The sequence below is a fragment of the Thermobia domestica genome, chromosome 2 (genome assembly GCF_964235325.1).
Source record: "Thermobia domestica chromosome 2, izTheDome1.hap1.1, whole genome shotgun sequence".
Classification (NCBI taxonomy): domain Eukaryota; kingdom Metazoa; phylum Arthropoda; class Insecta; order Zygentoma; family Lepismatidae; genus Thermobia; species Thermobia domestica.
Window position 1 is genome coordinate 137,129,756 of NC_137455.1, and position 12,775 is coordinate 137,142,530.

General features: G+C 36.2%; 1 protein-coding gene across 1 annotated transcript in view; it reads right to left on the reverse strand.

Moving 5' to 3' along the window:
• The window catches only part of LOC145675696 (lachesin-like), an 866,246-nt gene that overhangs the window by 206,359 nt on the left and 647,112 nt on the right, over nucleotides 1-12,775 (reverse strand). Inside the window, exon 5 of the mRNA XM_081746303.1 lies at nucleotides 4,056-4,248. Within this exon, the coding sequence (XP_081602429.1) occupies nucleotides 4,056-4,248 (193 nt within the window). The remainder of the gene's footprint in view (nucleotides 1-4,055; nucleotides 4,249-12,775) is intronic.

A 12,775-nucleotide genomic window follows, 5' to 3' on the forward strand; every position in this document is an offset into this window, starting at 1 on the left:
CTTTTTTTACGCTGATAAGGGCCACCATCCATAGTTTCTCGACTTCGAAATAGAGCCTCTTGAAATTTGGCTTTTTCGCGATTTTGGACAGCCTTAGCTCTAGAACTATGCACTTTTCGCCATAGTGACGTTAAATTAAATATTTTATTTGCTTTCAATTTTGACGTCCGTACGGATTCAAATGGTTCCATATTGACACATTCAAAACCACCTACCAGCTTAGATAAACTGAAGAATGGAAATATTTAGTCTCTTTTTAAATTAAATAAATTATCATAACTTTTTCTTCACTTTGGTTTCCATTGTTATCATAGTTATTAGTTACACAGAAAACATTATTATTTTTATTATTATTATTTCTTGCCCAAGTGAAACAGTAAAACATAATAATAATTTATGTTGCTACTGAAAATACTTGAAAAAGCTATACTTTGCTGAGCAAATTGAAATTTTGTTTAGGAGTTTGCTCCTTATAAAATAAAACGTTGATATATACGTAGTTTCTAGCAGTATACGTACAGTTTCGAGTGTGCTCTAAGAACGACAAGCTACTTTCAATTTGCTAATGGAAACGATCAGAAATTCAAATGAATAATGTTAAAATAATATGTAGACCACTAAAGTCAGAGAAATTAGGAATATCTCGGGGAAAACTCTCGCAGATGTTACTCCTCCGCCTCCACGCCTACGTGACGCGATCTGGTGACCTTGAGTTACAGAGAGGAGAATTCTAGAAATTATTCTCTCAGCACCCCATTCATTGGAAGATTTATTCCTTTAATTCTATTCATTAAATTCGTTTTGTACTATTTAGACATTTCCCTAATTAACGTTGTAAATTAATTTACAGAAATTAGCAACGACATAAGTATGCATTTATGACCATTTACAACTCTTACCAAGCACATTGCATTCTGATTTATATATTTCATCTTTAGCTACAAGTGTATTTCCGATACAAAATACAAATTATATCTTAATAGTATTTTTGACATTAAGATATTTTTAAAAATACTTAAAACGCGTATTTTATACTGGCAGAATGCTTGTTCTATGCACAGGGAGAATACGCTTCATTTTAGACATAAAAGACGCCAAAACTGTCACCAATCAACTTTGGGACGCAAAAAATTATGAATTCGACACTAATATCGGTCATTTTCAATTATTTTTACATGTCACCATCCTTCTTTGGGGTACTAATGGAGCTGAATTTAGATTTAAACGGCATCGAATGTGTCACTGTTCGTCTCTGTGACTCCGACGTCTATGAATTCGACAGTAATATCAGTCATTCTAGATCATTTATATATATATCCCCTCCCTCTCCTCCAAGTTGCGGGGCTGAATTTGGAATTAAATAGCTTTAGAAGAGTCACTGTTCATCTCAATCACCGCAAAAACTATGGATTCGACACTAATATGGGTCATTTCCAATCATTTTAAATATCTTCCTCGTTCAACCTAAGTTGCACCGTCAAAGTAAAATGGTAAAAAACATCCCACACCTGAGTCTCATCTATGTTGAAAATTTGATCGATATCGTTCAAGAGCTATTCAGTCAAAAACATATCACCTTACATTTTTATATTCGATAATATTAAAAATTTCGGTAAAATTTTAAGAATGTCATTTTCTGCATTCAGTGACTTTTAGGAGCTTATGATGTTTTGTTTCGTCTGTATTCACAAAATTAAGTAAGATTGAATAGTCCAGAATATATTCAAAGTGCTATTTTCATTGATGATTCATTCTCTTCTACGAACATAAAATGTTACTTTTTTTCTTCTACTAGCTGAACCTGCGCTCTCTACAAAGCGCATCATTCACATATGAGCAAGAATATTCTTGTTATTCCTCACATCTGTACATACCCCTTTACAGACACAAGTGAAAGACGTCTTGATAAAAATCGGCAAGAGATACCATGAAGGGGAGATTTTTTTTCAATTACTTTTTTCAATATCTCGCACCGTTTGCAAAATTTGAGCCTACTTTCTGTTGGAGTTTTTAATTCATGTATGATCAGTGTCTACTTTCTTCTTGCTTGTAGTATGTAATAAGCAAATACATTACACGCACAATTAATTATAATGTCAGTGATAAATGGTGTTCATTGGGCAAAACACTCCAAACAATAAAGATTTAACGTGGAGAAATGGTTATACTTCGTTTTTCATTATAATTTTGCCATTAAACAAACACCTGCGAGATATGCAACCCACATATACAATTATGCGATGATGGAATGTATAATGCGTAGGATATGACGAATTTTTTTTTAATGAACTTGCAGTGTAAACCTAAAAATGTAATAAAGAAATAATGGCCATTTTTTAATATTCAATTAGAACTGGGCAATCTACGCAAAATTTGCAATCGATTAGTGGAAACGTCATCCTTTTAGAGCGTGTAGTTTCTGAGATCTCATTGTCGAAAGGATTAGCGACAAACATATAAACGTCCACGAAAGTATAGTTTAAATGAACTCCAAAGATAGCAGCACAATTCATTTGCATTGATTTTGAAGAAGGCTTATTAAAATTCAAAGGCTTTAAACAATAATTTTAAAAATTAAACTGTATGAAAAAGATCTATTTAAATAATGTATCTATTTAAAGTACACATACTTTCAAATGTTTGTCTTAGTTAAACATGAAATCACAAATAACCGTAAATCAAAGGATTGAAATCAAAAGTTAGGGGTTGGAGCACAGGCCCTTTTACTGCGATAGTAGCATTTTAATAGAGAGATTCTTTGAATAATATGACCATATTTCATTCAGATAAAAACTTCAAAACAACTGTCTTATGATATATCATTTCCCACTACAAATTCTATAAGTACATCTTATTTATTTATTTATTTTTAGAAATCCGGTTTCCGTAGTTTATTGCTGCCTGCTTTATAAGATTATGGGCGCGCAATAGCTTAATACATTGTACTGTATTTCCAATGCCATTCTATATTGTCTTTAGTTCTGTGGTTATCCGATGCTACAAAATAATTGCTAACAATTGAACTCTAGGTGTAATGAATAAAAAGACATATGTGTAGAAAATGTAGTTATTTCTTGTGCAGTTTTCTTCAGAAGTTCCCAACAGAGATTCAAATTTTAATTTCTCTATATGAACATTGATGTTTATTTTACAGAACAAATACAATAAACTGTGTTTTATATGGATACATCTTCTTTCTTTTTTTTTGCAAATTCTGAAAAGTCAGTAGTGTGCTCACTTTTCACAATGACTATATATACCGTATATAGATACTGAATGAAATACAAAAAAAAAAAAAAAGTGCAATATATTATTCTTTGCGAAAAATTTAAACTCTTCTCTCTCCTCAGAATACGGATTACAATCAAAGTGAAATAATATTTTTAAAAAGTCTTCTCAAATGGTGGGTTCTCGGAGCGAAGTCTCCAGCTAGAAGGAAACTAGTACATACAGTTCGATTTCCACATGAGTAAACGAATGTTGCCTCAATTGCAGTACACAAAGGAAATGGAAAGTAAATATTGTTTAGCTGAATAGTTCAGGAAAGATCTGTTTGTATAAACGTAACTTTTCTAGTTCCTTCCATGAAAATTAGTAACATTCTAAAAAAAAATAAAATGACATCTTTCAGTTTTACGTCCCGCGATTATGCCGTGTAGGTTAAAGAAGACGGTGATGATGGGAAATGAATGAAATGGTGGAATTAAGAAAATAAAAGAAAATGGGACAACTAAGAGAAAACCCACGTACACGGTGTTTGACCAGCACAAATTTCATATGGCTTAAGCAGGGATCGAACCAGGGACCCCACGCAACACAAGTGAACGCTCAACCGCTGAATCACCGCGGTCCCAATTAGCAACATTAATTTCGGGTTGGCCGTTACTATTGGTGTTAAGCAATGAAACGCATGCATATATATATATATCATAAATACTAATGTAAATAAACATCTTAATTTCTCTAAAAGCACTTTTGATCAAAGTTTTAATGTAACATAGGAAATACTAATGCATACATGGGTGAACAATTCAAAGTTAGAAAAAGATACGTACCTCTTCTTGTAGGTTGAGCTTCTTCTCTTAAAACTATTTCTTGGCCATCTTCTCTTCGCCAGAAGACGCGTGGTTCGGGAAGTCCCGTAGCCTTACAACGCAGTCGAACACTGCCCCCTTCCTTCGCCATTTGGTCATCCGAGGACTCTTCACTCAGGATATCGGGGGGAACAACTACTTCTAAATTCCCCATCTAAAGGTTAGAAAAAGAAAAATATGTCATTTTAACATTTTAGGATCCAATGGGAAAGAGATACATGAGAGAAATGTTTTTATGTTGCAATTTATATCTTACCTAATACTATGAAATCGAGTAAAATTAGAGATCAAAAATTTCATCCAATTGCCCCTTTTACACAAAAGCAATCATTTGTTAATAAGGTACAAATTCAAGATAGAAAAATAAGGTAGACTAATGAAAATATCACATTATGTTAATGCAATAGTCCTCGTACTCTTGTTCAGCCAAGAGATTAGTTCACGAAGTCCTGAGTTCGATTTCTAGTTATGCACAGTTTTTCCTCTTACTAAGACAAGCATAGTGTGGCCATTCCGGGCTTCTAGATTTAAGATTCATTACTTACAGTGAAGAAAAATAGGAATAATGGCCAAAGGAGCTCATGAGCTGACCACGTATTCCAGAATTGAAGGACGTCGTAACATATGTCATATAACGGGTCCATAATGAAAAAGAAGAGAAAATTTTAAATCTCTATGTAGTGTTTCTCCTTACCAAAATTGAATTAAATTTAATTTCATAGTAAATAGAAATATTTCATTGAACTAAAGTTTGAATCTGTAAAGTTTCAGTAATCTTTAACGGTTTGCCTGGCAATACTGTATACCTGTCATTCTCATTGTCATATCTCCAACTGGACACCATTCACATCGATGTATCCAAGAAATTTTGTTCTGAAATTCAGAGTGGCTTTCCGGCGCTGCTCATCGCAAATGACCATGATTACAATATATATCATTGCTTTAAGGTCATCCAGATTTCTTGAATTTTTCCCATACATTTACATCTTGACATGCACCCACAAGCAAAAACCACATTAAGTCATATGTGGTGAATTTGAGCATAATATAGTTCTTCTGAGTCGAATCCACTTGCATCCAAACTCCTAACCCAGAAAGTTTATGATTGCGAGAACGCAATGGTTCATGGATTCTTGTGGTACACCTTGCATTTCAGGTTGCCACACGGTAATAATCGCAACTGGATAAATCAGGGAACCTTGGAGATCATAGACCTTTCGAGACAGCACTGTTAGATTTGAAAATACAAGTCACTAATTCCAAGCAGAGTACTCTAGTAAGGCCATAGTCTTATATGACTTCCGGTTAAAGTGCTTCAAGATGAGCAAGCATGTTATTCGATTACTACCGTCTGCTGTGATAGATGCTACTGCACTTAGTGTTCCTGTTGCTACATTCGCTGGTGAGTATCTTTCTTCTTCAACTCGGTCCTTTTTCAATGCGAACTTTCCTGTTTCTTATCAATCACGGATCCTGTTTCCTCAAACTTCTTTGCGAGTTTGTGTATGAATAACTTGGCAGGTGCATCACTGTTGAAATTGACTAAAAATTGATCTTGCACTCTGTTCTGCGATCAACGTCAATAAGTAATAATCCTTTACCATGAATTTTGTAACTTTCTTCGTCAGTGACATTTTCGTGTCAACACTGGTAGTTGGTTTTATCTCAACTATGTTTTCTTCACAGCTGCAGGTCGTGCTTTCCCTTCCCGCGTCTTTACTCTCTTTCCATTCAAGACCAATGTACTTCGTTCACATCTCGTTACATGGAATACGAAGTAATATTACGTGTTGCTACGTCAAATGCAGCAGCGCTTTCTGGTTTCTGATCTTCCATATCCGATTAAGTTTATCTTCGCCCACCTTGTATTTGAAAAGTTTGCTATATATTTCATAGTGCTGAATTTGACATCCTCGACACTTTAATGCGATTTCTGCTTCCTGACTATTTAACATCAGTCAAATGGGTGCAAAATTCCGTGGTGAAATCCTGCAGGTTCTCGCTGACATTTTTGCGCACTCGACTTCGTATAACTAGCCTGTAGTTACTTTATATCACTTGTATTCTTTTCTTCGATAAAACATTGCGTTTCACAAGTCATTTAAACGTGGTAATAAATAATGCTGTCAAGCAAAATAGTGATATTAATATATGATATTTTTACTGTTATTTGCATAAGAATAATTAATATACAGAATGTTTTCGAAGGATATAGATAAACTTTGTACACATTTTCTCACATTAAATCAGGAAGGAAATTCGACTTGTACTTTCCCAAAAGATATGTAACATGTGAAATATATATTAGCAGTTTGCGAGAAGTCCTTCATGACAGTTTTTACTGACACGAGTTCCTAATTATCTGGTAAAAAGTCCTGCATCCTATATAATCTTAAGATAGCGATACTGAAATGTAGAATGTACGTGCTGTAGCAATTCACAACTGGCACGGTCCTGGTGATAATAGGTGCTGTTTCTCATTGGACGTGAGTGAATTTTAGGAGAAAAGAGATGGGAATTAAGGATTGACTAAGTAGTGTAGAAAGAGAAACACTTGCTGTGATCAGGCATCACCTATCTCATCTAGAAATTTAATTTGTCCCCACATAGGCGGGAAACGACGTCTAACTATAGCTACTTTCTACAGCTTAACTTATGATGTAAGTGTAGTGCGTGAACTCCAGAACAGTCGATGGTGCGCTTGGTATGAACGTTTTCGTTTCAATTGAGGAAGAAAGCCAATTGAGATACTGTTGCTCCAATGTTCGAGAGCTGTTTGTAGAAGTGGCTCCGCTAAGGGCAGAAATGAGACGGTTCTGATGTGGTAGAACGGAAGAATATTTATAAATTCAGGGATTTACCCATCAAACAAACGGAGAGGTATCATAGATGTGTCTATCTTCCTTCTTAGTAGAAGGAGACAAAGGTGTCTACTATGATGAATGTTAATATTCTTGGCTGGTGTCGGAGGAACAGTAGGAAGCTCATATAATTCCTTTGTTCAGCTGTTAAATATTGTTAATAGATCTAGAAAGAACACTGGTGATCGAAGTTACCATATTCTCTGTTAGACCATATTCACTAAGAAGTGAGAAAACTCTTGCTATGTAAGAGTGGACTCCAGTGATGAGAGTAGGAATATTCCCAGAAGAAGCAAGAGTTTGAGAATTAGAAGGCTGACCGGCGGTGCAGCGAGTGATGAGACAGGAGAATTCTCAAGGAGCTTCCTGAGAGAGAGAGGGCTATCAAGAGTAGTTGTGCAAGGTGGTTGATGCATTTATAAAGTAAATGTTCGAAGACAGGGTCAATGAGCATATACGATGACCAATCTTCTTATAGATGGGACAAAAATCCTTCCTGAGAGGGAGATCGCAGAAGAGTTGAGAGTCGTGAACATCACCGCAGCGATAACAAACCGCTTCCTATCGAGGTACCTTGTTGAGGTGGCCGTATTTACAGAAACACCAGCCAAGAGTAGGTCGGGATCGCTGCGAGTTTCCTCCATTTTATATTCCTTCCCTTCATAGGTAATTCCTGAGGCAATGAAAGGTACAACTGCTCTGGGATCTGATGAGTAAACAGAAACTAGCGGTGTAGGTCGACTCATCTTTTCGGTTTTACATAAGCCTTCCATAGGAAACTTTATCTTCTAGATTGTTGCCAATACCTTTCAGGAACTCAGGCAGACTAGGAACTACACACACGTGAACGAATTTGAAGCAAGTTACAGTCTTAGAGCAATACACTAGTTGAGGTAGATTCTGGATGGGAGTCAATATCTGTTCATTTAAGGAAGGATTTTTCTCGTTCGTACTAAGAACCTTCTGAACCACTAGGTGAGACAGGTGCAACGAGAATTTGATTTCTTCTTGCGAGATTCGTCAGACTGACTAGATGCTTTGGTAGGCGCTGTTATTCAGAGCTTGAAACTGTGTGCCTCTCTGTGAGTTGAGTGGTGATCTGGACCCCCTGGACCAATTTACAACTTCGACTCTAGTCCTTCCTTATCTGTACAATATCCCCTTCCACCTTTTTCTCTTATTCCGTTCTAACTTTCTTGTTTATACATATACATATTAAACTTAATTGAACAAAGTAGTCTCGGCTAGACGTCTATTCTCCTATTCAGAGGATAATTAACTTTGTAGATAGAGATAGATTAAAGTTTGGCAGAAAAATGTTAAAGAATTCTAACTTGAGTTCTATGTTGTGGAGCATATGCTATACGAAGTCATGATAATTTTAAAATAATTTTATCTTCCTGAATAAAGATTGAATATTTCAATCTTGAAATACCTTGAGTATATCATGAGGGGAGATGTTTCTCATTAGAATTGGGACGGTGTGCTTCAGATGTTTTGGGCGGATCGTTGTTGCGTGGTACTAGATCTTCAGAATTCGACCTAAACTAGTCAACTGACTTCTTGGTGATGATTTTGTGTTGAATAATCGGGTAGACTAGGAAGTTGTCAGGGTGAGTCCTTTGGTAATTGACACACTGCACCACCTGGTCACGATACGCTTTAGAACAGATGTACTTCAGTACATTTGACACAACCGAGGCTAGCCTTACATGCGCTCTGGGCAACACCCAGACACTCACATTAATAGCATTAAATATATATTCTTCTTTTTCTTCTGGTCTTCAATCCGAATCTTGAAATTAAGTAACAGATCTTCTTTATAAATGTTCTCTGCGCTGGGTGTTTTGCAAGGGTGACAAGAAATAGTGGGATTTTCTTTCTAAGGTCCTTAGGGCTGCGCATTTATTGAAACGAGTGAGTTGGTGTACTGTTTTGATAAGGTAGTCCTTTTTCTCCAGAATGAGTTGAATATGGTTTGTAGACGTATCGTTCAGGAGACTACATATAATTGCCTAGAATGTAGCAGGAGGTTTCATTACTATAGTCGCTTATTGAGGCATATTCATTTTGCTAATGCTCTTTACAATGACATAATGATCAGAATTTGGACACTTAATTTTCAGATAGCCCTTCATTAGTAGAAAGGTTGGAATTGCACCACAATTTTGGGTTATGTATCCAGTAGGTTCATAAAATGTTCAGGAGGACAGTCATGCCCTAATAGCACAATCACATAGCAGGCATATGCGTATCATCTTCCCTCAGGTACATGGGAATGTGTCCAGTATGTGCCTTGTGTACCTCTGAGAGAGAAATCACATGGATGGCAAGTGATAGTCACACTCTATGTTCGCCCCTAGGCACATGCCTGACATGTACCTTGGGAACGTGCCTAGTATGTTCTAGATATGTTCCCCATGCCGTAAGAGTCAATGAACCACAAAATTACTCCCCAAAATATGTTAAATCACCTATGTGCCTAATGTGTTTACATTAAGGTGAGTCTAAAAACACTTTAATCAAGTAAAAAAATATAACCCAGGGTGGACGCGAACCAACCTTTGGATTACTAACTACGTGCTCTTCCGACTTAGCCACAGAGGCGATGAAGAGAACGTCGCTTATAGAAAAATAAGTTGTTGGGGTCTTTTGAATTTGGCTAATCAGAGTGCTCCTTTAACAGCGTATATTCGACGATAGCTGTTTGGAATCAGATAAAATCTGCTCGCCATGTAATTTTATAACAAAAGGACGAGTGTCTATTTACTTTATTTCATGGTTCTTCTATATTCACTTTCAAATGATCAGCCACAGTTGTCATCTAATAAAGTTGATGCATTTGTTGCTTCTAGTACATAATCGCTTAGAAAAAGAAGCAACAAATACATCAAATGTGGGAGATGAATTTAGAACACCTAAATGGCGCATGCATAGCATATCTTGTGCTATTAGGGTATCTGAATCAGTAAGTACCTAAAGGATGTACCTAGAACATAACAGATGTATGTCCCAACTGACGACATAAAAACAAATGACGGTTAGAATGCAAAACTGAGCCAGGTATATAAATACTATATTTGTGGTACATAGTTGCAAATATCAATTAGGTGTAACAAGTACTTAAAAAAGTAGGTAGCTAAAGTACATACTTAACACATGAATATCATATGTGCCAAGTGTCGGGTACCTAAAAAGTAGCTGGGACACCTAAATGGCACATGCCTAGCATATCTTGTGCTGTTAGGGATAGCAAAGGCACTCACATGTCATCAGAGTGGCGAATATTTTACTGCCCTATCTCTTGTTATTCTTTGTATTATCAACATTGAATTCGTGAAGTGAATACAGAATTGTGTTTCCTGAGGTTAAATTAACCCACAAACTAAATTTCGTGACTTTATATATTCCAAAATTTTCGTTTTTTCATCTTCGGTATGAAAGTTACCGGTACTTAATTCAAGGAAGTGTATGAGGTATTTTTGTTGTATATGAGAGACTCCTGTATAATCAAATTTCTTGTATCTCGGTCTAGCCATTGAAAAAAGATATGCAATACTTAAAGGATGAGAACTATATAATTTATTTAGATCATCTCCCATTCCGCTAAACCCGTCTCATCCATAGTCCATGGCTTTAGACAAGTGAGTTTCTTTACAACGAACTTTCAAGAGATTAAATATTAAAACGGGAAGTAGTAGATCGTAATAGGTACACAAGATCAGGTATGAAACCTGTTCTTGAGATACTGAATTGATATCAAAAACAGTTTCTCGCTATCTGCTTTTAGATTTTGCTCTATCCAAATCAGCTTTGAAACCGATATTGATAATATATATATAGATAAGGTGAAAACAGAACTGTTTTTACGACTCGAAATCGACGTATAGAAAACTGTTTGTTACTGTTTATTCTCTACTAGCAGAAATGACCGTTTTTAGCACAGAAACAATAATGCTTATGCAAAATCTTTGAAAGTCAAAAATCCGTGAAATATACATAACAAGGAGTAATGCCTTTAACATTGTCCCTACCGATTATCGGGTCAGTTGACTTGCACTTTCTTTGTACGGGAAGAATAAGGTTAATGGAAATTAGTTTAAAGGTCTGAAAAGTATGCAATATGTACTACACAAAAATAATTGATTTGTCTGCCTCACAGACACTATAGTTTCACAGCACAATTTTCGCACATAAATTTAGAACCCCCCAATCACTCCTCTAGTCGAAAATAAAGAAATAGGGATTCGTACATAATTAGATCTGCAGAAGTTCTATCTGTGTATAAAATTTGTTGGTTCTAGATTACTATTTTCTATGCGAAACTATGATAACAGATATACACATACATACACACACACACACACACACACACACACACACACACACACACACACACACACACTCACACACAGACATTATTAATTTATATATGTTACGATTGTCATTAACATTGAAACCATGACTAATATATGTCTTTCGGTTTGAATAAAGAAATAAGATTAGAGACAAAATTTACTTTTGACACCTTGAATCCATCCATCCATATACACAAGGTGCTTCAAAAGTCCCTTACCACCGCTTTTAAAATCCATAATGATGTATTTATATTGAACTTGATGTAGAAAATAAACAATAGTGCTAGGGGCAACCTTTTTGATGATGATTTGAAGACGGCCGCTATCTCAAATGCGCAATCTCAAAGGCCTACCATCGCGAATTTAAGTTATTTTTTTTATTTCAAACGATAGGTAGGTCATGTGTTACATAACCTTAGGCTAGAATTTGCCTAGGATGTCAAATATGAAATCAGATCTCATGTATCTTAATTTGATAAGAAGTTATGGACAACCGAATGTGACTATTTCTCTTTTTGCAGGTAGTGAACCATGTCGTTACCAACTGAAGAACGCATCCAGATCGTCAAATTGTGGGATGAGAGAAGTGCCCGTGTAGTTGCAGCCGATTTCAATTAGCGCCGTCCACAACGTCACCCTGTGTCGCATGTTGCAATATAACTGCGGAACTATACCTGAAAATGTTACAGAATTAGATACTGTCAGATCTGGTGTCGGAAGATGGTACATTTCTAAGTTTTTTCAACAGGACGGTGCATATCCCCACTTTGGCATCTGGGTGCGTTAATGTCTGGATGAACAATTTCATGAGGCATGGATTGGTTGATGTGGGCCAGTTGAATGGCCTGTCCAATCACCAGACCTCGCTTCATCGGATTTCTACCTTTGGGTATATATTAAGGCTATGGTGTGAGGTGTGAAAATTCATGATCTTCGTCATCTTGAGTAACGTATCACGAATGCCTGTGAGCAAATTGCCCCAGCTACCCTACCCCGTGTTCACAGCAATTTGGAGAGGTGTCTGAAAATGTGCATCGCCCAACATGGAGCACATTGTGTACCAGGTAAATATCAATTTTGTCCATAACTTCTCACCAAATAAAGACACGTGGAATCTGATTTCAGATTTGATATCCTGAGCAAATTCCAGCCTAAGGTCATTTATCACATGACCCACCTATTGTTTGAAATAAAAAAAATGAAATTCAAGATGGCAACTGTCCAGGAAACATCATCCAAAAGGTTTGCCCCTAGTCCTATTGTATATTTCCTACATCGAGTTCAATATAAGTACATCACTGCGGATTTTAAAGGGGGTGGTAAGAGACTTTTGAAATACCCTGTATATTAAAAATCTTTGTATCTCTTACTGTTTTCGCTCCTTTGAGATAAATATTGAACCCTGAATTTGTAGTAGATTTCTACCATTTGTGGTTTTAATAGAGAGCAAAGACAGGGGACA